Source organism: Protopterus annectens, chromosome 4.part1 (assembly GCF_019279795.1).
Source record: "Protopterus annectens isolate FY-2018-M chromosome 4.part1, PAN1.0, whole genome shotgun sequence".
Lineage (NCBI taxonomy): Eukaryota > Metazoa > Chordata > Ceratodontiformes > Protopteridae > Protopterus > Protopterus annectens.
This window is the reverse complement of record NC_056734.1, coordinates 993731636-993759380: the sequence shown is the minus strand read 5'-3', so window position 1 is coordinate 993759380 and position 27745 is coordinate 993731636. Positions and strand designations below refer to the sequence as shown.

General features: G+C 38.2%; 1 protein-coding gene across 5 annotated transcripts in view; it reads right to left on the bottom strand.

Moving 5' to 3' along the window:
• Nucleotides 1-27745, bottom strand: part of LRCH3 (leucine rich repeats and calponin homology domain containing 3) — a 3082729-nt gene that overhangs the window by 2337334 nt on the left and 717650 nt on the right. For all 5 annotated transcript variants that reach the window (XM_044070695.1, XM_044070696.1, XM_044070697.1 and 2 more), the window contains exon 4: nucleotides 3588-3693. In XM_044070695.1, the coding sequence (XP_043926630.1) occupies nucleotides 3588-3693 (106 nt within the window). The remainder of the gene's footprint in view (nucleotides 1-3587; nucleotides 3694-27745) is intronic.

The window sequence follows — 27745 nt, the reverse complement described above, 5'->3', positions numbered from 1 at the left end:
AAGAAATGGTTTGCTTAGAAATAGCCAGACCTAGAGATCTGGGATGAAAGGAAACAAAACGTTCCTGAGATTTGCAAATGGCCTCAGTTTTATCCAAATAATATCTAAGCTGCCTATGCAAACCTACGGTACGAAGAACCTTCTCACTAGCAGATTTAGGAGAAGGGAAAAAGGACAGCAAATTAATAGACTGATTAAAAGACAACTCTAACTCCCATGGGCAAAATAGAAGGATTAGTATGAAGAGACACCCTGTCTCTATGAATAACTAAAAATGAGGAACAGTCGTAGGAGTCTGGAGTTCAGGCACTCTCTTAGCTGAAGTAAGGGCCAAAAGAAGAACAGTCTCTGATGTACAATATTGTAAGGAAGCTGAAAGCTGCAGGCTCAAGAGAGGCCTGAGTGAATTTTTCAAGAACAAAATAAGGTCCCAGGAAAGTGGAACAGGCTTCCAGGGAGATCAGATACGAAGAATGCCTTCAAAAAACTGCTTGACCTCAAACCTAAAAGCCAGAGGAAGAGTAAATGGCAAACAAGCAGAAATTGCTGAAAGGTGAACTTTAACAGAAGAATATGCTAACCTAACAGAGCAACTCACACAAAGAACCAGAGGGATCTCCACAGAAAGTGGGTCCTGTTTACGAGCAGGACACCAGACAGAAACATCTCTTCCATTTGGACATATGGGATTTCATGGTAGTAGGTTTCCTGGCCTCCTGCAGCACCCTAAGCATGTCCTCAGAAAAAAAAGTTGCTTAAAAAGGATCATAACCCTATCGCTCACAATGTCAATTGAAGGTGGACAAGTGAGGATAGATGAAAGACCCCCTGTCTTGTGTGAGTAAGTCGACCCTGTGATGTAACTTGTGGTAATTGCCCTTAGCTTGGTGCAGAAGAGGGAATGAATACTGTCTGGGCCAAAAGGGAATCACCAATAAGATTTTGGGGGAGTCTTTATCTTGAACAGGATTCTTGGAATTAGAGGAAAGGGAAGGAAGGCATAGAGAAACAGTCCCTTCCAAGAAAAAGACAGGGTGTCCACCATCCAAGCCAGAGGACTGGATACTCTGGTGCAAAAAAAGGAGAAGTTGTCTGTTCAAAGGAGGCAAAAAGATTTACCTGAGGAGTACCCCCACAGATGGACAATGTCCAGAAACACACCTCTGTGAAGCATCCATTCATGAGCCCGTGTTTTGGACCTGCTCAAAGAGTTTGCCACTATGTTTTACTCTGAAGAAATGTACATAGCCTGAAGAGTCATGTGATACTGGACAGCTAGATCCCAACTTGAAAAGCTAGCTAGCAAAGAAGGTAGGGCTGTGTCTCTCCATGCTTGTTGATGTGGTATTGTCTGTAAAGATTTTGAGAGGCCCTGTAAGAAAAAGGGGACAAAGGTCTGAAGGGCAAAAAGGAGAGCTCTCATCTACTTGACGATGTGGTCTGTCTGCTGGAGAAACAGTACAGTGGAGGTGCTGAAGCAAAGTCTTGGGGATGAAGTGTAAACTCACAGCTAAAGAAGTAAAAAGATAAGAAGAAATCCCAATGGGGCTGTGACACCCGTGCACTGGGCCAGCAATGAATGAGCCTCAATCCTCACCATTAACACCAGTGAGGGGCATCCACATTGGGAAGGATAACAAATACACACACAGTAAAGTACAATTTCCCTTAAGAGCACACAGAGATCACAGTCAGTCTGGGCCTGGTTTCTCCCTTTCTCTCCAGATCCCCAATAAGACTCCCCAATGGCACAGCTATAGAGTCCAGATCTCGGCCTAATGGTCAAGCTAAAACCTCCAGCACTTTCTTTGTCCAACCAGTGCTTCGTGTTCCTGCCCAAGTAGCTGACACACACACACATACACACACAGATGCGAGTTATATACAAACCCACAGACACTCCTGGGGAAGGCTGGCACAGGTTCTCCAGCTATGCCCCTTCTGCCCAGACTATATGGTAATACCACTTGCCACCAACTACTATTAGCTACTAATAAGGCCCTTATCAAAGGGTGTCCAATTATTACTGTGCAATATTATTATCCAAATGGTAAGTGTGACAAACAACAAGACTTATGTGGACTGGCTTGGACAGTATCACTATATACATACTCTAGACTTAAATTATCTCTACATAAAACAGCCACAGTTGAAAGGTTTAAAAATATTTAATAATAAATAATAAGAACAAAAGACAATACTTATTACTACACAGTGCTAGTCAAGATTTCAGAGATCACAAATAAATGCTTAAAATAATACAGTAGAAAAGTTCTGACATCAATACATAAAACAGCTAGACCAGACTTCCTATTTTCTATCTATATCTAAGAGCAAACACAGTTCTAAAAATAAACTTACATATAGAGCAAGGCAGTGCTGGTGATGTTGTCAGTTCTGAAGACAAATCCCAAAAAAAACTCTGATTCTCTCTCTGTCCTTAAATTGTTAACACAGTACCACTGTCTCATTTCAGATTATATCATTATTCTCGGTTTCCCAGCTTAACAGAAACTCAAAGTTTAACAGTCATTTTGATCTTGCAGCTGGTTAGGAAGTCAGAGGAATAAAAGATATTACATATGTAAATTCTAGCCATTAACGCTGGTCTCAAAATAATAGGAAGAATTCCTGCATTCAGACATCTCGGCTCCGAATTTTGAGATCAGACAATTATACAATGCTTGACTTATCAGCTTTCCTCTAGCAGAGTGCAATGTGGTTACATTTTTAAAGTTCAACATTTACCAAAATGTTCTTACATTTAAGAGAACAAGGGCTTACATTAATATTTACAAATGACAGAATTATCTACAAAATCCTATCTAGCTAGGCTGGCAGCCTTTACAGGGGCACTTATCTGAAACACAGCTTGGTAATTAGCACAGTGGAAGGAACGTTCAGACTGAAGATCAATGATTGAGTTTGGACTGGCAGCAAAGACGTTCTGATGTATGAATGTCCGTATGTCACCTTTATGTTGTACACCTTGAGCAGAGTGCATACGTGTGATGTACAACGTCTATAAAATCCTAAGACTTTGGTATAGTGGACGGACACTGGGCTACCCATGGTAGGAATCCCTTTATTTAAGAATACTGCAACAGTGATATGGAAGATTATCATCTGTAACAAACACTGGAGGACATGTCTGCCAGTATAAACAGCGTAATTCTCTGAAAACAAGAAGAAAGAGGAGTCTGTTATAAATCTGAATGTGCTGTTTCTGAGCTTAACTGTACATATTGGTTGTAGGCATGGAATAAAGATCAGCTAGAGATATGATACTAGGTATCAGGCTGACAGTTTGAAAGAAACTTCAAGAGATGGCATGACTATTACTAAGCCAGAGCACACCATAGTGGTTACCAAATAAAAGCACTACTTGCTTAGAAACGCCTTAAATCAGGCACACATACACTAGTGAATTAACTTAATGGCAATAAAAACCTAACAAATACTCAAAAATACACAAATGCACATCTGTTGCAACAATATTATCAAAAGCATATGTCTGCACAATGTTTTTTTTTTATATATATTTTGCTCCTTTAATAGAGTAATCTGCTGCAACATAAACATTTTACCTTCAGGTAACCGTAGTAAATGATTTCGCCTAATATTCAAATCTCGTAAAGACTCCAGGTTGCCAATCTGTGGTGGTAATGTTTGAATTTCATTGCAGCTTACATCCTGTCAAACAAACAAACAAAACGTTTCTACCTATATGCAGATATATAGATAAACATACATGCATTAAAAATTCACAGGTCCACAGATAAGTACTACACTAGCTAACCTTGATGGCATTTTTAAGCCTAGCTAGCTTCCCTCAAAGGTGAGAATCAAACCCTGTTTTCTGAGTCTGTGAGGTAAACACCTTAAACTTTATACCAAGCCTCAACCATTGGGCTATGAGGCTATACTTGTAGTCCTACAGTTCCTCCTGTTTTTTGGACCACAAAGTACTTCCACCCTATAGAGCTTCTATTTGTTACCACCACTTACACCCCAAACTTCAGGAGGGTTAAGCACTGATGTGTAGTGACATGTTCCCACACCCATCCTTGTGGATAACAGAGCCTGTCCCTAGACTGTTTGATTCCATATGCCCTACTGAACTTCTCTGTCATGTGGTTCACTTGCTGAAACTTCCCAGCTTCCTCTTAACCTTGTTACAGAGAGTAGGAAAGAATGTACGACTCAGCTTTATAAATTATGATAAACACAACAAACTTAATTCGATAATCTGTCATTCAGATGAAAGCAATCTGAAGGCCCTACCCTGCTACAGAATTAGAATGGTTAAAATTGCTTCAGGTCTAGAATCATGTTTCAACAGTTGCGGCCAGTTCCTCTTCTCATTCACTTAGTCTACTGGGTCTGTGCTCACCCTCTCCATGGCTCAATCCAACCTATGAGTGGGGCCACTAAGGACAGAGAGTCAGGACACTGGTGCAGTGTCACATTACTGCAGAAGAGTTTGCCCTAATCCCCACCAACCTGCTGCAGCCTTGTGAGCTATACAATTGCTGCCTTTGGGAGGAGCATGTATGTTTCAGTGCATGCACAACCTCCCCAACCAAGTGGCAATGCACTTCCAACATGGAGCTTACTAAGCTCTTAATGTTAATATTTCAGCAAGCCTGAGCAGCCTCCTTACCATAAGACTGGCATCTCCTGATCCTTCCCATCGCTCCCAGTCCAGTCCCTCCAGCACCAGTCTGCTAGATGAAAATGGGTTGTCTTGAGTGCATTAAGGTTCTGTCCCTGTGCACAACAGTGACTGGGTCGTGGTTCAAGTCTTAACTGTAGTCCTGATGTTCTAGTTTTGTCTACGTCTAGGAGGAGGGGAGGGGCATCTCACAATTTTCATAAGCAAAGGAAAAATCAAAACAGTAGTTCATTTGATTCTGTGTTTTTCTGAGAATAGTTACATTTTTTTTTGACATTTTAACAAAAGGAAATAAGGGCAGCTTGTTCACAACAGTCTAAAGGCCTACACAGGGCAAGTACTGAACTGATAATCAGACTGATGTACAATATCAACTTCTTTTACAAGGAATTCTATTCTGCCTCTTAAACATTTAGTGGCATACTTGCTACACCAAAGCTTCTTGGTGTGGCAGATGCAGACGTTTTCCACACAGTTCACTGAAGAAATATACCTTAAACTAAACATCTGCAATAATGCTAAAAATGCATTTAATTCCTAAATATAACAATATTACTCCAAGAATGAACAGGAAAACACCAGGAAATTATTGCACAGTATGGAAGTCCCACAGATTTTAATATAAATGAAACCAAAAATAGCGTTAGAGTCACCAGAAACCAAATCAATTCCTCACAGGTTTACTAGTTTTAAAAATTTGTTCACAGAGTATGGAATCTACTGATTGCACGTAAAATATGTATACAATATTATGGTTTTGTTCTTGTTGTAAGCCCCATGATCAAATAATACCTAGGCTCTGACTATAGGAGCCCCTAAAGCACTACGCATGGAACAACTGTAGTGGTTAATTAACAATCTAAATTGTTCGGTCACTTACTAGAGGATTAGTCAACAATCCAAATTGTTATATTACTTACTATGGTTACTGAAAAGCTGAGGGCAATATTTAAGGAAAGATTTACCTGTTTCGACAATCATGCAGTCTATGGCTCAGCTCTCCTCCACTAATTCCGTATTTCCTTTGCATATTAAAATACACTTAACACTTACAATCTACAGGCTCTTAATGTTGGCAGAAAATCCCAATGGATGACTTGGCCATAAAAACAAGGGTCTGGCCTGCACAGGGCACTTTAAAAGCTACTTAAAAATCAAACTACATTCCAAAATGCTTTGAGCATAACCCCCTCTCCTTCCAGGATTAAAACTGTAATTTTAATTCTAAAGGACTGAAACTGTGACTATAACTTCTTCTTTAAGGTCCTACTGGTGTTGTGGTTTATTAATCCTACTTATAAGATGAAAATAAAGCAGAGAGAGAGAAAAGATGATTCTAACAGTTTGATTTTGCCATACGACTGGGCTAAGGAGGACTGCGTTGAAATTAATGCTGAGAATTTCTTGACAAATAAGATGATTGGAGGCAAAGAAATGGATATAATCAAGTCAAAGTCAGACCTGCATAAAATTTATACTAATTTGACTATATTAAATGGTCAATCAAAATGGTGGTAAGTAGAAGCAGCCTTCACTTCTCACTCTGACCAGCTGAAGGACAGGAAGGTTAAAAAAAAAAAAAAAAAAAAAAAAACAAACAGAGTAACCACCTCATAAGAAAAACTGGAACTTTTACAAGCTAAAATTGTAGCTAAAGAAGATGAGAACCGATACAAACATCTATGTTTCACAGGTTTTCCTGAAAAGGCTGAGAGGGTGAATTGTCATTATGTAACTGCTCAGCCAAAAGAAGTGAATAGAATAAAAAGAGTTCACAAAGCTTTTTTCCCATAATCACTCCACAAGAAGTTTTACAAATCCTCTCTGCTTCCACATTATGAACTTAAAGAAAGGATTTTTTCAAAACTGTGAGCTCCTAGGAAAGAAATGAAGGTGGCAGAAGCAAAGGTGTAGTGTAATCATGATTATTAAGCTGAATCAAGGCAAACAGTGTTTTTGTAATGTCATAAAGCTGTGTAGGTCAAGGGAATTTAAAATGCTGTACTCTACCTGTTTCAGAGTGAACCTTCCATTTTACATTCATGAAGATGCACAGACTAAGCTCCATACAATGCTTCAAGTGGGAGGTGAAGGCTTGTCATTTAAGTGCAGTAGAGGGAGACTCTTCAACTAATGTAGCTCAACTGAGAAGGGGGAGAAATGCATGTCTACCAGTCTTTAAGAGAAAGACATTAGAAATGCAGAAAGCAGATTGTGCGGTAAATCAGAAACAAAATAATAAACAAGACTGCAAGACTCTGTCAATGAAGGCTGAGTAACATGCTGACTAATAAATGAACTGCTTTTGAATGGTCAGACACATTGGGTATATTGATTCACCTGAACAGAATGTAGGTGTATTACTTATTTTACCAAAGTAATATTTTTAAATTTTAAAAAACTAAAGCGCATAACTTTGGTGTATAGTACATCATATGAAAGGTTCAGATGTACAGTGGTACCTCCTCTTAAGGGATCAATATTTTAAGATAGTGTTTAGGTTTGCATTACTGATACCAGTTAAGGGAAGTACTTTGTGAGAAGAAAATGTCATCTCCACCTGCCCAAGTGGGCACACAGAAGAATTTCTTGGTTCAATAAACTGTGGAAACATTTATAAAGGAACAATCCATTCAACAAGGAACAGTATCTTTCAATTTAGTCATGAATATACAAGACAAATGTGAAATGCAAAGCTGGGAGAGGCTTCAAAGGTAAGAATATTGCATCTGAATTTTTGAAGGTTATTTCATGTTGAGAGGAAAATAATTTTGAGCGTCATGAATTTATTATCTGGGCCTCACATTTAAATGAAAGGGTGAGATATTTTGAAAGGTATCTTTTTATGACAGTAATTGGAAGTAGGGAGGGGGAAAGAGGCTCTTAAAATGGATTAATGATGCACTAAGAGAATGTAATAGGCTTTTTTTTTTAATTTGCTGTGGCTAAAACCCCTGCCCATGCTCACGCAGGATCTCTGTTCTGTTACAAATTGTCTTCTATTTGGAAGTGTATTACAGGAAACATAAAATATTATAATTTTTGAAAGTTTGTACACATTACTGCTGAATTCTTTTTCTTATTTCTGAGTTGATAAGAAGTTTTATGCAGCTTAGGATACAAGTACTGTTCCTCACAAAGTTGCCAATGATACAACAGCAGATAATATACAAAGGTAATGTAATAGTGATCTGCTATATAATAATGTTTGCAATTTTTATCATGCAATATTAATGGTTTGTTAAATCTTGTAAAAGGATCCAAGCTATTTGTGTTCATCAAGAAGATCAGACATCTAGTTGCATAACTGCATAAAATGCATTTGAATGACAATGCACATCTGAAACTAGGGAACCTCGGGGTATTAACAGTCTTCAACCACTACTTGAGATGGCAAGCTGTCCTCATGCAACAACTGGGAAGGAACAGAAATCTAGACAGGAAAAAGAGCAGAGAGAGACACTGGTGAAGAAACGAAAAGCTCAAACTCACTAAAAGATGCACACAGTAACCTGGTTGGAGTTTGCTACATCAGAAATATTACAAAAAAGGTAACAGAATTTTTCAGAAGTCTGTTTATTGGGAATTTATGTGCTGGGATATGTTAACGAGAAGAGGAAAAGAATGATGTGGTAACAATACATAAGGGCAAAGGCTACGGTACAGAGAACTACACAATAAATTCATACACAAGCAGCAGGTTTTAAAACTTACACAATCCAAAGGTATGAATGGCCAAATGGGTTGTTTGACAGAAAACAGGGAAGAACATCCAGGAAAAAAGGTAGTCATATGCAAACTATACAAAATGTTAGAAGAAGGTGGCAAGACAGAAAAATTCAGAATAATATGCAAAGGAGAACTGAGTATTACAATTACACATCCAGAATGGGAAACAGTTATCCAAGTCCCCAGAAATGTTACAAAAGTGAGGAAATTTTGATGTGGTTGGAAATGTCTCTGTGCATTTTTATACTCCTACAAAACTCTCCAGACTGTATCTGAGTGTTTAAACCATTTGCTGAAGATGCAATACTGGTTTAATATGGGATTTTATACTTACCCTTTCGCAGTTTCCATAATTAGAACAATTTAAGGGGGAAATGCAGATCTTGTGTAATGTTATTTGACTTGGGAAAGGGGCAAGGACTTTACTGGATTTATTTCTAGCTGTAAAAAAATGCACTCACCTGAAAGTGGAAAGAAAGATATCACCAACCTATGGAGAAATCAAGCAAATTATGAAGTAGATAAAAAATGGAACTGTCCTTATCGAGAGTCAAGTTATAAAAAAAAATGCTGAAAAGGATACCATGAATGCTACAGTTGAACCTAAGTTACAAAGCATCTTCCTTTGGTTTACTTAAACAGTTTTATACAGTGTAAAACTCAATGGCAAATAGGTATAAGCTGTTAGAAAGTGTGTGTGTTCTAAAAGAGTGTTGCTTTCTGTTATTTAACCAACAGCCAAAATAAAATAATGTGCTGCAATACTGTTTGTGAATTGGATACATCAATAAAATTGTCAAAGTTTTAATAAATCCAGTAATGTCAGAACACTCTGCAGAGTTACCAAATTGCATGGTGTCATCTTTTAAGAAAAAAAAAAAACACCAACTCCAACAATTGTAAATCATGAAAACAGGTTTACTGCCATTACTTTTTTGCAGAAGTTTTTCCTCCTGGCAGCTGAAATCCAGGAGGGATCTTCCAGATCCTGATAGAAGGCAAAACAGACTACAGATAACATGGATAGACAAAAGGGGGTTGGTTTGTAAACTGGGCTGTTTCCTCAAAGGCTGGTATTATTTAAAAGTTGGCATCTCCAACAACCACAACTGTCCACAATGACAAAAAAAAGGGGGGGGGGGTGGAGGCCCCAGCAAGGACTGAAGACCAAACAGCAGCTAGCAGCAAGAGCGACTTGGCCTTTTGGGGCACATTCAGTCAACAGTTCTCCTTTGTCTAAAGCCAACATTCACCCTATTTGGAAAATAAAAGTGCTAGATAAAGAAAATATGGGCACTTCATGATTTATCATTCTCCAACATCTGAAACCTGAATATGTGTAATAGTGGACTAAAGGACAAGCCCTATACATTACCTGATTAGGATGCCCCAGTCCATCTGTATTCTCACAGCCACACACTGTATACATTTTGTCTTCCCCTCCTCTACCAAGCACTCCATTAATTTCTTTTGTGATGTGTGCATTTCAGGTATCTGTTCTATTCCAGTCCCCAAAAATATGTGAGTACATACATATTTATTTTACACTCTCACTATGCATATAGTATATAACGCATATAAAAAATTCAAATCTTAGGTTACTTTTCTCACTACAGTATGGTTCCAGTGTTGTGAAGGTACCAGAAACCTGCTTGCACTTTTAAAAAACTTTTATTTCCTTGCACTGGAAACAAAGGAAGAGAAAGTCCACCTACCTTTTTTTTAAGCTTAACTTCTCACATACTTTGCAAAGGAATTCGTCTCTGCCTGCATGATACATCACGGACAGTTAAATATGTAGTTTACCCTGTGGTACTGCTGTCAATCTTATATGGGCAATTAATCCTGCTGTCAAGAACACAGCAGTGGGGGTGTGTGGCCAAGGATGAACACAGGATAGCAGCAGATTTCTTCAGCTCCACCAATTTCATTACATTGACAGGAATTAATTACTTAAAAAATTAATTCTTGAAGTAATTTTCTTTCTAAATATGTTTGTTTTATATAGTTCTTGAACTATAGCTAAAAAAGAAAGGAAATCTTAATAATATTCCTGTCAGAAATTACTTTGGAAATTTTCCTGTCAGTTTATCAGTCTGAAATGAGTTCCAGTAAGACAAATTCTCAAGACTCCAGCATCAAGAAAGAACTTCAGTCTCTGATAATTATAGTCCAGCAACTTACTGCTAAGATGGATAAAATGGATACTAAAATAGACACTTTCATAGCAAAAACTACAAAACAAATAGACTTGTTACATATGGACCTGCAACAACAGAAGATCCAGATGACAGGCATAGAAGAAGCTGTGAATGACATGGAAAATAAAATACAAGAACAGGAAATCAACATTGAGTTTCTGCTGAAACAAAATACACATTTACAAACAAAGCTGGATGACCTGGAAAATAGATCTAGGCGCAATAACATTAGGATTTTTGGACTGTCAGAAAATATTGAAGGTAACAATATTACTTCTTTTTTAACAACATGGCTCCCTAAAACTTTAGATTTACCAGAAGCATTCTCTTTTGGTATCGAAAGAGCACATAGATCTATAGCTAATACTAACTCTGACAAAAACTATCCTAGATCAGTTATAGTTAGATTTCTATCATCTTTTGATAAAGAGATGGTTCTTAAATCTGCTTGGGCTAAAGCTCCTGTTAAGTTTAATGAGACAACTGTGCGTTTTGACAATGACTATTCTTCCATGGTAATTGCTAAAAGAAAAGTTTTTCTGCCACTAATAAGGGAGCTTAAAAAAGCACAGTTTAAAATTAGAAGTTATGTACCTACCATAACGTTCCATGTTAGTTGTCTTCTCTCGCCTTCTTTCTTGCTGGATGGGTTCGGAGCCGATCCTCGGCTCCGACTCGGCACTAGCTTTAGCTCGAGAACTCCTTTTACCAGCTCGAGGCAACCCTATATCCCATGATGCAAGGCGGAACTACCTCAGATCTCGTTTGGCAGCTAACTAACCCTGCTAAAGACTTATCCTAATATAATTAGGAACCATGGTTCCTAAAAGAAGTCCTCATAACAATGCTCCAGAGGAAGCAATCTAATAGGAACTCTCCAAGATCTGTCCAGGCCAGGGGGAAGGAGGGAGGAAGAAAGAAGGCGAGAAGACAACTAACATGGAACGTTATGGTAGGTACATAACTTCTAAATGTTAAGTTGTCAATCTCGCCTTCATTCTTGCTGGATGGGACCGCGTCCCTAGCACCTGTATCCCGGGTGGCTCAATGGAACAGACTCTTGAGAACAGTGGAACCAAAACTGGCCCTATCTCTGGAGGCCAAATCCAACTTGTAATGAGACACAAAGGTATGAGGCGTGGCCCAAGTAGCTGCTGCACAAATAGTGTCAATGGGAAGTCTATCCTGAAAGGCTACAGAAGTGGATAGACTCCTGGTCGAATGTGCTTTTGGCTTAGAAGATAGTTGTTTGCCCTTAGAGAGTACACATAGGAAATGGTGGAAGTCAACCATCTAGATAAGGTCACTTTAGATACTGGAAGACCCAACCTGTTTTCTGCATAGGAGACAAACAATTGGTCTGATTTTCTAACTTGTTTAGTCCTATGTAAGTAGTACCTGAGCTGACGATGAACATCCAAAAAATGCAGCTTCTGTTCAGCTCTGTCAGAATAGTTAGGAAAGAAAACTGGTAGATCAATAGATTGGTTAATATTGGCTTGAGATACAACCTTGGGAAGAAAGGAAGGGTTAGTTCTGAGCGAAAACCTAGCCTTATGAAACACCAGATAAGGTGAACGAATACAGAGGGCCTGAATCTCAGAAACTCTTCTTGCAGAAGTAACAGCCAGCAAAAATATAGTTTTCCATGTCAACAACTTTAAAGAACACGTAGCAGACGGTTCAAAAGGAGGTAGAATTAGGGATGCCAACATTAAGTTCAGATCCCATTGCGGAGGAGGATGTTTCACAGGCGGTTTCAGGAGAAAAACTCCTCTCAAAAAGGCTTTGCATAACCTATGAGACATGATGTTATTGTCCTGCAAGCCAACATGAAATTTGGAAATAGCAGCCAGTTGTACTTTGACTGTGGATGATGACGATCCCGAATGAAAAACCTCCGCCAGGAAATCCAAAACAGAATGTATAGGAGAGGTGAAAGGATCAATATTTCTGGCGTTTGCCCAAATAGAAAAACGTCGCCACTTGCTAGCATAAACAGTTCTAGTGGACGACTTTAAAGAAGACACTAAAATGTCTCTGACTGAGTCAGAAATCATTGGTAGCCTGGCTAGGGAAGGAAGTGGAGCAACCAAGCAGTGAGGTTGAGAGAATGAATGGCCCGGTGCTGCTGACCCGACTGGTGGATCAAAAGATCCGGAACTGGGTCCAGATGCCAGGGCTGCACCAGAAGGTGATGATGTAGAGACGGAAACCAAATTTGTCGAGGCCAATATGGAGCAATGAGGATCAATTTGGCTCTCAAACGGTGGCTTTCTGAATGACTTGTGGAATCAATGGAAAGGGAGGAAAAGCATAAAGAAGTCCCGAGGCCAATCCTGGGTTAGAGAGTCTCTCAAGGGTTGGCCTGGAAGAGGAAATAGTGTGAAGTAATCTGGGCACTTGCTGTTTTGAGGGGTAGCGAAAAGATCGCAACAAGGGCTGCCCCACTTCAGAAAAATCTGATCCACTACAGACTGATTGAGAGACCACTCGTGAGGCATCAGAATAGATCTGCTTAGCCTGTCCGCCAATAGGTTGGACCTGCCGGGGATGTGCGTTGCTATCAGAAACCGCTGAGAAGAGATCGCCCATTGCCAAAGTCTGAGAGCTTCTCGACATAAGGGATAGGACCTGGTTCCGCCCTGTTTGTTGATGTACCAGACCACGGACATGTTGTCCGTCTGTACTGCAATAGTCCCTGTGGGAAGAAAGTCGTCGAGGGCTTGCAGCGTTAAAAGCACTGCTCTCATCTCCAGGACATTTATGTGCAGGTGGTATTCTATGGGTTGCCACGTCCCGTGGACCATCCTGCCCTGATAATGCCCCCCCCACCCGATCAGAGAGGCATCCGTGGTGACTGTGGCAACTGGAGGAGGGGGAACAAAGGGTCGGCCCTGATGAAGAAGAGGGGAAGATATCCGCCATCGTAGATGAGCCCTGCAAGACTGTGTCACTAAGATCTCGTGTCTCATGGGCAGATCGTGGTATGACCACTGCGTGAACAACATCCACTGCAGGAGACGCATGTGTAAGCGAGCCAGTGGAAGAAGAACAATGGCTGCAGCCATTAGGCCTAGAACTTTCAAGACAAACCTGGCTTTGACCTTGTTGCTTTGTAACAGAAGCTGAACAAATTTCTGGATGTCCAGAATCCTTTGATTTGTTAGCCTGGCTAACATTTTGACGGTATCTAACTCTGCGCCTATAAAGGTGATAGATTGGCAAGGCAGCAGAGAGGAATTTTCAAATTCACGAAATTCCTAGACTCTTGCAAAGCTGTAAGGTGTAGTCTCTGGACCGAAGAAGCTGATCCTTGGAGGTGGCGGAGAGGAGCCAGTCGTCCAAATAAGGAAACACTTGGAATCCTCGACGTCTCAGGTGAGCTGTGACCACTGCCATGCATTTGGTGAACACTCTGGGGGCTGAAGTGAGGCCAAAGGGCAGTGCTCTGAATTGGTAATGACTGGCTCCCAGCCGAGCGGAGAAACCTTCTGGAGCGTCTGTGAATCTTTATATGATAGTACGCATCCTGAAGGTCTATCGAGCACATCCAGTTGTCCTTGCCCAGAAAGGGCAGAATGGATTGCAGCGTGACCATCCGGAATCTTGCCTTTCTGACAGACTTGTTTAGTCTGCTTAGGTCTAGTATTGGTCTCCAATCTCCCGTCCTTTTGGGGACCAAAAGAATCTTGAGTAGAAGCCGGATCCTACTTGGTCTGCCGGCACTGTTTGGATGGCTCTTTTCCCAGGAGTTTTGAAACTTCCTGTTTTGCCAAATCCCTTTGACCGGGTGAGATGTCTGGAAGGGATTGTAGAGGTACGGGAAACCTTTGAAGGGGATTTTGTAACCCTCGGATATAATCGACTGTACCCACTTCTCTTGTGATAGGGATTGCCAGGCTACTGGGTACAGCAAAATTCTTCCCCCGACTGCCTCCAAGGGTGGACAGTCGGGCAACACCTCAGGGATGCTGAAAGGGCTTCTCAGGAAGAGGCTCCCTGTTGCCCTGGTTCTGAGGACCCCCTGCCTCTAGGGCGTCTATTATTGTTACCCCCTCTGCCTCTGGGGGTAAACTGACCACGTGTGTCCGGTGTAGCTCTTTGGGCTTTACGGAACCACATCTTCCCCCCCTTCTGACCCTTGGGATATGGTCTAGAAGGAGTGGAAAACTGGACTCCAACGGCAGAAAGAGTTTTACCGTCCTGTTCACATCTGGTCAAAGTATCCTTCACCTGAGGTCCGAACAAAGCCGAACCGTCAAAGGGGGTGTTGAAGGACGCCTTAAAGGGGTCTGCAAAATTACACAGCTGCATCCAGGCTTGGCGTCTAAGAGCAACACCTGTGCCTGCGGCCCTGCTCGTTCCATGGGCTGCATAAGATATGAGCCGCATGGAGGAGTTAGATATCGAATTCAGGATAGCTAGCTGAGAGGCAATCTTTTCCTGAGCCCCAGCAGCTGAAGGATCCTGGACTACTTCTCCCAGTTCCTTGAGAATATCTCGTTGAAGCCTGGTGAAGTGACAAAGGTAATTCAGCTTAACGCATAGCAAAGGTCGCTGAAGAAAACATCCGCTTTCCATACCTGTCCATGGTCCTAGAATCCTTATTAGGAGGATGGACAGGTACTGAAGGATCCGCCAGTTCCTTCTTAGTGGCCGCCACCACCATAGCATCCACAGAGACACCTTTGGACAGGAACTGTTTGTCCGAAGGGGCCGTGATGAACTTGGCTGGTCTCCTGGGGACAGGTTCCACAGAATCTGGAGCATTCACGCCTTCCGAGCCACTACCTGCATGAGTGGGTCGAAGGCGGAGACACCCAGGAGGTGGAGGGTCGGGATCCAAAAGCCTCCAGGTATACCGACTCATCCTCGGAGGGGTCAATGGAGGGCCAATTCCCCTCTGTTTGAGGAGCTCAAGGATGTCTGAAAATGAGACATCCTCAGAGGGGACCGTGGGAACCCTCCGACTCATCTAAGTCGGTATCAGATGCAGTAGACTCAGGGAGTCTGTGTGTTTCCTCTTACACGCCTCTTCCGAGGGGTTCCCCTGCAGGGTCAGGAGAAACCTCGGAAGAGGAGGAAATTCCCAGTGGGGAAACCTGGGGCGATGGATCCCTGGGCCTGAGAGCAAGAGGCTGGCAAGAGGCATCTGCAGGCACTGATGAGGGAGGAGCTAGAGGGATAGACCGTTGACCAGGCTCAGAGGCCAGGACACTCCTCATCACCTCAAAGGCTCCTCTCCCGGGAGACCTGAACACACCGCTCGAAGAAACAGGAATGGTCGGCTCCAAGGAGAGAGAAGGCTCCGAGGCGATGTCGGCGCCGAGCTTACCAAAGCGAAGCTCCGAGAGGGAGAGCGGGTCGGACAAAGGTCCGATGCCACTAGCCCCTCGGAGCCGACAGTGGAAACCCGGCGACGGATCCCTCCAAGGAAAGTCTCAAGGAGGAGATCGGAGCCGAGGATGACGGAGCCGAAGGATGTATCGGCTCCGCATCAAACAGTCGCTGTCCCAAGAAGCTCCGGCTCCGAACTCTGGTGTGGAGTCGGAGGAGGAATCTCAAGAATCGGGCTATAGCGAAGACTGTTGAGACGGGCTATGGAGCATTTGGGCCAGTGCCTGAGATTTCAACAGCCTGCTTACCACCCTCTCCAAATCGTGGTCAGACAGCCTGGAAGATCTCGAAGATCGGATCCGATGGCTCCGCTCCCACAAAAAAGGGGACCCCGGAGCCGAGTGAATACTTAGTATCGAAGGGGACCGGGATCTCTTACGGGCGGAGCCATCGGAGCCGAAGTCCCTTGAACCCCAGATGGAGCCGAGGATCTCACGGCGCCCACGCTGGATAAAGTGTCGGCTCCAGCCAGAGCCGACAAGGCAACAGTAGTCAGGGTATCGGAGCCGGCCGGCACCGAACCCACTACTCTAGCAGAAGAAGTATCGGCTCCAGCCGGAGCCAATATCGGCTCCGGCGGAGCCGGAGCCACCGGAGGAGGCTTGGACACTGTAGCCTGAGCCTTCGGTGGCTTAAGAGGTTTTCCTGCCCCTTGCTTAGGAGGAGAACCTTCAGGTTTTAACAAACCTCGGAGGATCAATTTGTTCCTCCTTTCCTGCAGGACTCTCTGGCTAAAGGCATGACACAACGCACAGGAGTCCTGCAGGTGCAAAGGCCCCAGGCAATACACACAAGAAGTGTGACCGTCTGTCAGGGACATTTTCTGACAGCACTGGTCACACTTCTCGAAGCCTGAGACCTTGCCTTCCCTAGACATCCTAAAAGGATATACACAAACAGTCCCCACAAACACACAACTTAATCCCTACACAGACACACAGGAAGGGAATAACTTGGGGAACTAGGCCTGACTAAAACTAACTGAAAAAACTATTTTAAAAGTTTAAAAAGGAAGGGAATAGGGTGGGCTGTACTAAATACAGGCTAACCTAACACTGAAGGGAAATTAAACCCCTAACTAAACTTTTTTCTTCTTTAACAAGAAAAACTTACCTCAGCTGGCAAAGGAGACCTCTTTCGCTAAGCGGCAAACGAGATCTGAGGTAGTTCCGCCTTGCATCATGGGATATAGGGTTGCCTCGAGCTGGTAAAAGGAGTTCTCGAGCTAAAGCTAGTGCCGAGTCGGAGCCGAGGATCGGCTCCGAACCCATCCAGCAAGAATGAAGGCGAGATTGACAACTTAACATCATACCTTCTGTTTCCTGCCAAGCTTAAAATCTTCCTTCCTGATGGTCCTAAGGTCTTCGATGATTTAGACTCTGCTTTACTGTTTGTCAAAGAAAAAAGGATTTTGGATAAAATAGAAGAAATGGAATGGGCTAGTTCTTCATTAAAGAGATTGGCAACTGAAGCTTCCTGGAAGACTTCAGAGAAGAAGAGACTAAAAAACAAATGATTTGTTATATGTTTTTTTTCTCTCTCATCATTTTAGTTCATTATTAATCTTTTTGAATATAGTTCCTGCATTTCCAGAAAGCCACAAATATTTTGGAAAAGATTTAATCAAAGTTATTCTCTATGTGCAAAGAAATGTTTTGTTTCATAACCAGTCAAAATGCCTGAGGATTTAATGGCAGGCTGTGACTCGATTTGTTTTTCTTTCTGAAAAAGTAAGGTTAGTAATTTGATACATTTTTTATCTTTACCTTTTTTTTTCCCCTTCTTCTTTTATTATTTTCTTTGTTTAAACAATGACATTCTATTCAGATTATGTAGTGGGTAAAGGGTGGGGGAGGGCAGGGAGAGAACAGTAATGAAAATATCATTAATAGAATAACAACATATTTATTTCTTGTAAAAGTTTATAAGTTCTTCAAATGCTATTTCTAATTATACTTTCTTGATTATACTGCTTATGCTTGTTTGTAAATAATCTGTCATGCTTTAACTAATAATAATCAGAACTAAATAAGAGTAAATAATATGTTTTATTTTTAACTCTATTAATATAAACAGTAAGTAACATTCCATTGTATATACTTCTTACAGCTTTCTCTTACATTTTTTTATTTCTGCCTCACTCCCTTTTATTTTCTACTCTCTTTTCTTTTCTTTATTAATATATAGAAATGCTTTAGACTGTGTGGGCACAGTGAATAATAGGATTTGTATGAAAATTGAGTTGGGAGAAGAATGCTGAGTTTTATTGCTTGTTGGTAATTTTGAGTTTAATTTCACTTGCATAGAGGCTGTGATTATCTGTGGAATACATTGTGGAGGTTCTGTCATGTTTAGATGCATTTACACTGCTAAACGAATGTTTGTCACTAGTTTTAATAAGTTTCCGCCAAAATGTTAAGAGAGACAATCTGGGATGTGGGCTGTCTTATGCACAATGTCCTTGAGTTACCTCAGAATCTTCAAATCACAGAATTCTCACAGAGAAACTGAAAGCAGTTAGTATAAACATTGACAAGGTTATCACACTGACACACCACAGATTCAGGAAAAATACTCTGTTCATAAAATATGTCAGTTATAATGAGTTTAAATGATGTAGTTTCTTGTAGTAAGTAAATGTCTTATTTTAGAAGGCATAAAAATGAAACATTTATTTAAATGTTTTTGAAAATCTACTTAACAGCAGCATAATAATCTGTGTTAAAAATTTGTGTTCCAAACATATACTTTACTATAACTCATTTAATTCATCTGATTGACAAACATAAATAATCTTATAACTCTATTCTGGAAGAAATGTCATGTGATATATTTTAAAGCAGTAGGTTAGCATGATTGTAAAATCTGGTTACCAATATGTGTTTGCTGTGCATTATTTTGTATAAAGCAGACAGATTTATTCTAGGGACAGCAAGTAGGATAGTGCTCTACTAACACACAACTCAGTGAGATCAGATATATATATATATATATATATATATATGTGTGTGTGTGTGTGTGTGTGTGTGTGTGTGTGTGTGTGTGAGTGTGATGGCTTTTTTTTCTGAGAATCTGCATAACTATCCAATATGATTTATAATAATTTCTATGAATACAATATTTTACTCTATTGACAAAATGAATGTTTGCCACAAGTTTTAATAAGTTTCCGCCAAAATGTTAAGGGAGACAATCTGGGATGTGGGCTGTCTCATGCATAGTGTCCATGAGTTTCCTCAGAAGCTTCACTCACAGAATTTTCACAGAGAAACTGAAAGCAGTTAGTATAAACATTGACAAGGTTATCACACTGACACACCACAGATTCAGGAAAAATACTCTATTCATAAAATATGTCAGTTATGATGAGTTTGGATTATGTAGTTTCTTGTAGCAAGTAAATATCTTATTTTAGAAGGCATAGAAAATGAAACATTTATTTAAATGTTTTTGAAAATCTACTTAACAGTAGCATAATAATCTGTGTTAAAACTTGTGTCCCAAACATATACTTTACTATAACTCATTTAATTCATCTGATTGGCAAGCATAAATAATCTTATAACTCTATTCTGGAAGAAATGTCATGTGATATATTTTAAAGCAGTAGGTTAGCATGATTGTAAAATCTGGTTACTAATATGTGTTTGCTGTGCATTATTTTGTATAAAGCAGACAGATTTATTCTAGGGACAGCAAGTAGGATAGTGCTCTACTAACACACAACTCAGTGAGATCAGATATATATATATATATATATATATATATATATATATATATATGTGTGTGTGTGTGTGTGTGTGTGTGTATCTATGTATATATGTGTATGTGTGTGTGTGTGTGTGTGTGTGTGTGTATATGTGTGTGTGATAGCTTTTTTTTTTTTTTTTTTTTTTTAGGTAATAACGCAGGTGTTTCTGAGAATCTCCATAACTATGCAATATGATTTATAATAATTTTTATGAATACAATATTTTACTCTATTGACAATAATGAGTTTAAGTAAATGCTCATATACAAACAATTCAAGATTTTTTTGGAAGCTGTTGATAGAATTCACATGACAGAAAACAGATGCATCTTAATGCATGTAATGTCTGAATCATATTAGCCAAAGTTTTTGATTTAAATGAATGTTAGAACATAATTTTCTCTCCTCTTGATTTCTAACATTAAGATTATTTGAATGCTATTAGAATTCAAGTGTTATATATTACATAGATCTATATAATAGTATGAACAGTTTAAAAAAAAAAAAAAAAAAAAAAAGTTTATTTTAGTTTATATGATGCTGTTTTACCAAATGTGTAGTTTTGTCTTGATAGATAATTGAATTGAAAACTGTTAACCTCAGTTAAATATAACTAGTATTAAATTGATAAGGTGGTAGCTGAGGTACTGCTGCTTAGGGTAGGGGGTTAACTTGAGTAGTAAATACTGCTCTAAGTTGGAGTTTTCAACTCCAGGCGGGATGCAAGGTTTAATCCTTACATTATTTTCACTTGTTCATTGTTATATGTATATAATTTTGACATCCACAATATATTTTGTACACTCATTGTCACTACAAACAAAATTGAATCCTATAGAAAATCCCATAAGAGATTTAATAAATACAGCTATATTTAAAGGTACACCTAAAAGAGGAGATGTAACATTATTTATCTTGTTATTTGTTATTTCGATCATAAGATTCTTGAGTTTTAAAAATGCCAAATGACATCTTTAAAAGGAATTTCTTTAAACATTAATGGATTGAATAATCCGTGTAAAAGGGCAAGCCTAATAAGATACATTAATCTACACAAGGCCAATCTAGTCTTCCTGCAAGAAACCCATCTCTTGAAAAAAGATATTGATAAACTAGCCACTAATAAGTATGCAGTATTGGTTAGTTCAGAGCACACTCAGAAAAAAGAGGAGTGGCTATTTTATGGAATAAAAGTATGCCCATTCCTAAAACCATTAAGTCTTATCAGGATGACAAAGGAATGTTTTGTATGGTTACAATACAAATTAATGGGAAGACTTACACTTTAATTAATGTATACTGGATACCTGGAATTGGTATTAATACAGTGAAACATCATATTGATAAGATCATATCATTCTCTATAGGGATATTATTTTAGCTGGTGATTTTAATTGTATACTACATGAAAGTGATACTACCACTATAAAGAAAAGAAGAATTACATCTAATGCAAAACATTTAAATGATTTTGCTAATTCTTATCATTTGAATGATATTAATAATCAGATAGAGTCAAAATCATTACCATACACCTTTTTTCTAACAGATACAAAACTTATTCAAAAATAGATAGGGTCTTTATTTCTAACCAGATGGTAACAGATTTAATTAATTCCAAAATCATTTCATGTCCTATATCTGATCATAACTCAATTGTTTTTGAATTCATGATAAAAAATACTCATAATGTTCAGATCAAAAGGATACCAGCATACTTAACTCAGCTAAAAGACTATAAAGAATATATACTTTCAGAAGTACAACATTTTCTAGACATAAATAATACTCCTGAAGTCTCCATTGTCTATGTTCGGGATGCCTAAAAATCATATCTATATGGACAAAGTATCAGATGGTATAATAACAAAAGGAAATCTTGGGATAAGGAATTGTTAGATATTCAAAGTAAACTAGACTCTTATAAACATAATAATAAAGAAAATATTATGGACAAGAAAGTTATTGAAGAAATAAACAAACTAAATGAGAAATACAAAGAAATTTTAACTCATAAAGTTAAAATAACTTTAGAGAATACAAGTTTTGTCTTATTCAATAAGCCCCAAATACTTACATAGACTTAAAAATAAAACAAAAAGATTGAATAAACAAAACCATATCAAAGAAATCTTTTCTCTAAGGAAAAATAAGAATGTTTCTAGTATACCAGAAATACTGGATGAATTTAGAAATCACTTTCACAAGATTAACCATAACAACATTAACATGGAACCTAAAGATAAAATAAAGGAGTTTATAACCACAAACATGAATAAAAAGCTTAATAAACAACAGATTAAACTATTGGACAAGAGTATTTCATATACAGAAGTTATTACACAAATAAATAAGCTTAAATCAAACAAAGCACCGGGTAATGATGGTATTATACCAGAGATATATAAAATCCTTTCTAAAACTACATATTCATTAATACATAAGGTTTTATTCTGGCCCAAACTGAGTTAATAACCCTCCATCTTGGCAATATACATTTATTTCACCAATTTTAAAACCTAATAAAGATCCAACTAGATGTTCTTCATATCGACCCATCTCATTACTTAATGTTGATTATAAAATGTTTATGAGTATTTTTGCTGATAGATTGAAGACAATTATCCCCGGCATTATAGACATAGATCAGACGGGCTTCATTGTAAATAGAAATACTTTTGATAATATAAGAAGAACTTTAACATTAATTGATTTTGCAAATAGGAAAAAGAAAGATTTAACACTTATTAGTCTTGATATAGGTTCAGCATTTGATTCAGTAAGTTGGGACTGTTTACCTTACTGAAGTGCACAAATTTCTCTGATGCATTTGTAAATTTAATTGAGCATTTATACAAAGGAACGCTGGCTTATATTAAGGTAGGAACATATGTTTCACAAAAATACCCATTCTTAAAGGTACAAAGCAAGGATGTCCACTTTCTCCACTATTATTCACTTTAGTAATGGAGCCTTGGGCTAATTTGATTAGAAACAGTACTGACATAGAGGGTTTTGAAATAGAAGAAAATACAACATCAAAAATTCAACTTTTGCAGATGATGTTCTAATTACATCAGCAGGATCTAATTCTTCTATGCAGTCTTTATTTGATAAAATGATGAATTTTAAAAGTATTTCTGGTTTAATATTCAATGAAGAAAAACTAAAATACTACCTATATATACGAAAAAATACTCTCATTAGTGATTTTACTAAATATGTACCCAACTCAGGTCAGATAACTTATTTAGGTATAATACTATCTAAAGATATTAAATCTATTATATATAATAACTATAATACCCGTTTTCTTAATATACAAAATCTTTTTAATACCTGGAATAATATGTTTTTTACTATGGAGGAGAGACTTACAATTATTAAAATGATAATATTCCCCAAGATTTTATACTTAATACAATCAATAATACTTTCACCTACAAAAATAACTATCAAGAAACTGAATACACTGTTACATTTCTTATGGGCACCTAATAGACCTAGGATTGCATTAAAGAAACATACTAATAGCTGGTCTCAAGGGGGTATTTCTTTTCCAGACTTTAATTTATATATTATCTCTTCTATTATAAAAGTTATTACTTTATTAATAGATCGGTCATATGTCGCAAAATGGAAAGATTATTGGGAGCTAATTAGTATGCACTTCATGAAAATCTCCTTAACACATAAAAATATGATTATAAATAACTCCATGTTGTGGTTGCTAAAGGAATTTTGTACTTCACCTATTACACCTAAACATATGGTCTGTTACCCATTAAATATTATTATTAGTTATCATAACTTTATATTCATGCACCCTAAGTATAGGGAATGGAATTTTATTGTATTCCCTATAATTTATACTCAGGGTATGCTTATGTCATCTACTTCTGAAGGAGCTCATTTAGCTATAGATAATAATCTAAAGTACTGGTATCAGCTGATATCTGATAATAAAGTTAAAAATCTAGATTTCTTAAAACAAGAATTTGATCTAAGAGAAACTTGCTGGTTAGAGGTTCAGATCTTTAGACAACATCTCATTGATAGAATAGATCTAATGTCTATAACAGTTAAAGAATCTATTCCAAAACTGATCGATTACTTGATAATAAATTTACAGCATAAAGTTTCTGATAAAGGTAAACTTTCATATATACATAAAATTATCAGACAAGAAACTTTTTACAATGTAGATTCATACTGGAATTATTTCACCTCTATTAATGGGGACCCACCAACTCAACAAGATAAACAATATATATTGGAATCTGCTTATAGAACTACATCTTCCATTGTCTGGAGACTTTATACATGGAAATTTTACATAGATCTTTTATACACCTTTGATGATGAATAAAATTAATAATAAAGATAATCTATGTAAGAGATGTAATGTAGAAATTAATGCTGACTGGGCTCATATGTTTTATAACTGTATGAAGTTGAAAGAATACTGGAAGTCAATTAATGAATTTTTGCAGGCTCTTTTTACAGATAATTTCATTATTTCTAAGTCTCTTATATTATTCAACACACCTGTACCTCAATGTGTTAAAAAGATTAAGCTTCCCTTGTTATGGTCTATCCTAGCAGTGGCTAGGAAAATAATAACTAGAAATTGGATTTCAGATACACCTCCTTCGTTCAATGAATTTAAAAATGTTATGAATATAATGTGTCATATGGAAATAAGCACAATTAGAATGAGAACAACTAGAAAAACATCACATTTTATTGTATGGGATAATTTACAAAATTTGTTAAAAAAATTCTAATTTCAATAGCACAGTATTTTAGTTTAATTAATTGATCTGATTGTAGTGGATGTCTTTGTAAATACTTTAGTTGTTTTGTTGAATATTATAATAATACCTATTTTTAATTATTTGTATAAAATTGTTATGATATTTCTCTTATATGTTAAAACAATAAATTTGTTTTAAAAAAAAAAAAAAGAACACAGCAGTGGATATAAAAAGACAGAAAGCTGTGGAACTGTTTTTCCCTGTTTTTGTTGCAGAGGGGAGGAGAATTTAACACTCCCCTTTCATAGCAAAACAAAAACAATTTTATCAGTCAAAGGTTTAAAGGCAGTTGTCCCCTGTTCTGACAAACTTACATAAGCAGCAACACAGTACTGAAATGCTAAGCTTTAAATGTTGGTTACTTCTAATAGTTTATAAGCTGAGGTAACTTAAATGGAGTATCTCAGATTTCTGTGACATTTAGAGAAAAGCCAGAAAATATTTTTCCTTGTAAAGTATCAAGAGAGACAAGGGACGACCATGTCGACTAGGTGCACTGATAATGTTGATAAAAATATCTTTTATGCTTTTTTGTGACATCCTCCCAGAAGGGGATGCAGATCTATCGTAAGAGACTCCCACTGACCGAGTCAGTCCTTACATTGTTAACATGGGCGCTGAAACCATAGAACGAGGGGGAAGGCCCCCACTTTTGCATCCTACGACTAAGTACGTCCTGGCTTGCTAGCAAGTAGCAAGCATTAAAAAATTAAGTGAAATGTCATTTTCTTTTATTTAAAATCAGATATTAGGATACAATAGTTTGCACTGTTGTGCTCCGCTGCTTCTTGACTTGCTCGACATCTTCTACTTGTGCGGGGGGGGGGGGTTCAACTTCAGTGCGGCAGTGCCTAACTGCCTATCTCAGAGTCGGAGAGGCTTATATTTTTTTGAAGTAAAAAAAAATCTGAAGTCTATAAAGAAATTATAACAATAATTAAAGTAAGTGTATAATTCTCTTTTTCTTCCAAAAGTCAAAAGTTTTAGATGGAATTAAGAGAAGCAGAAAGACACTAGTGGGGAAACTTGTTTTAAGTTGTTTTGGAGCCGCTTAAATGCTCATGTGAATGCTATCGCTATGCTACGTTTGGATTTAAACTTTTATTTTATTTTCCATTTTATATCGATAGTGTTTATGTTAAATTGAAGTAGACTGAAAGTGAACTTTGAAATGGGAGAGATTACTAGGCTGGCATGTATGGGCAAATATGTGCTCTGCTTCAAGTTTGACTATTGTTCTCCCTTTGAATAGACGAGACTGAAGGACAATAAAGATTGCCTTGCAGTGACTGTTGACAGGACTGGAGGCTAAGAAAGAATGCCATGCATTTCACACATGAAACCGGGTTAAGAAACTTTACTGAACAGACTTGAAATACATAAATTTGTGTGTCAAGTCTGTTTAATAAATGCATTTTTTAACCCGGTTTTGTGTGTGGAAAGTCCTTCAGAGGTGCTCTTTTGCTGTGTTTTCTAGTTTATTTATTTGGGTGCTGTATTTCTTTGTTTTGTGAATGCTGTGACATTTTACAGTTATATTGTCTTGGAAATCCGTTCAGATTGGGGACTGGGCTGTATGTACTGCAAGCACCACTAAGCAGGTGCATTGGTCTGCCTCTCCCCCCTGCCTAACTTAATAGTTCAGTCTGGTCAGGGTTCAGTGGCAGGTCACACTGTGCAGAAAATGACAGTTAAACCCGACCGTTGTGTTTGACCTAAGTTACCGCACTTTTTCCTCAGTCCTCGTTCCACTCCTCAAAATCCAGATGAGATAGTGATTGAAGTTCCGTTCATTGCGGTCAGTGCCATGGTGGTGGTGGTACATATGTTAAATATATTAATGTTTTCTTGCAGACAGTTGCAGCCTCTGTAGCCAGTCAGTATTTGTTTTATTTACTTTGTTTGGTAATGGGGCAGGAATGGGAAAGGCACTAGGTGAAGATCTTTGGTCCATGCCTGTCAACTTTGTACAGCAAGAAATCTGGACAAAGCCATAAATAAAAGTGGGACAAAGACACCAAAATAGGGACAATTTATAAATATTGCTCTTAACAAACTTTGAAAGTTGACAGAATAACAGGTTTTGCATTAGCATGAATTTTCTGAAGGATATGAAGTCTGAAAACCCAAATGACTGTCATCATTTTTGAATTTCAGTCTTTAATAATTTACCACTAATTTGTCAGAAAACTATAACTTTATGAAAAACGGATCAAAAATATGAGGGCAAAATCTGGATATTCTGCACAAATTTGTACAGTTGAGAGGTATGCTTGGGTCTTAGGCAATGAAGAGGTCATTGGGGAAAATGTTTCAATTTGGTGCTTGTACAAAGTGCATACATAAATAAACCTGACTGAAGGGGTCACTGGAGAAAATGTTTCATTTTAGTGCTTGTGCATACACAGACAAAGTACTGAAGGGGTCATTGGGGAAAATGTTTAATTCCTGTGCTTGTGCATACATGGACAAAGTACGCAAGGGATCCTTGGGGGAAAGGATTCATTCTGATTTAATTTTGTGTTTACTCTGCAACCAGTACTTATCTATTTTATCTTCTATTTTTTGTTTGGTAACTGGGCAGTAATGGCACTGGGTGAGGGCCTTGGGTCAAAGGCAGTGAAAAGGTGGTTGGGGAAACTTTTTCATTTCAGTGCTTGACTGTGCATACATAAAGTACTGAAGGGGTCATTGGGGAAAATGTTTAATTTTTGTGCTTGTGCATAAGTGGAAAAGTAATTAAAGGAACCTTGGGGGAAATTATTAATTTTGATGTAATTTGGTGGTCCTTGTGCATACATGGACAAACCTGACTCAAGGGGTCATTGGAGAAAATGTTTAATTTTAGTGCTTGTGCATACATAGACAAAGTGCTGAAGGGGTCATTGGGGAAAATGTTTAATTCTTGTGCATACATGGACAAAATACGCAAGGGATCCTTGGGGGAAATGACAAATGTTGATGTAATTTTGTGCTTACTATACATACAAACAGACTGGTGAAGAAGTCGTTGGGGGAAAATGTTTTATTTTTGTGTTTGTGCATACATGGAAACATAATTAAGAGAGCCTTAGGGAAATGGTTCATTTTAATGTCATTTGCACCTTATATGCATACATGGACAGGCTACTGAACAGGTCATTCAGGAAAATGTTTCATTTTGGTGTTTTTG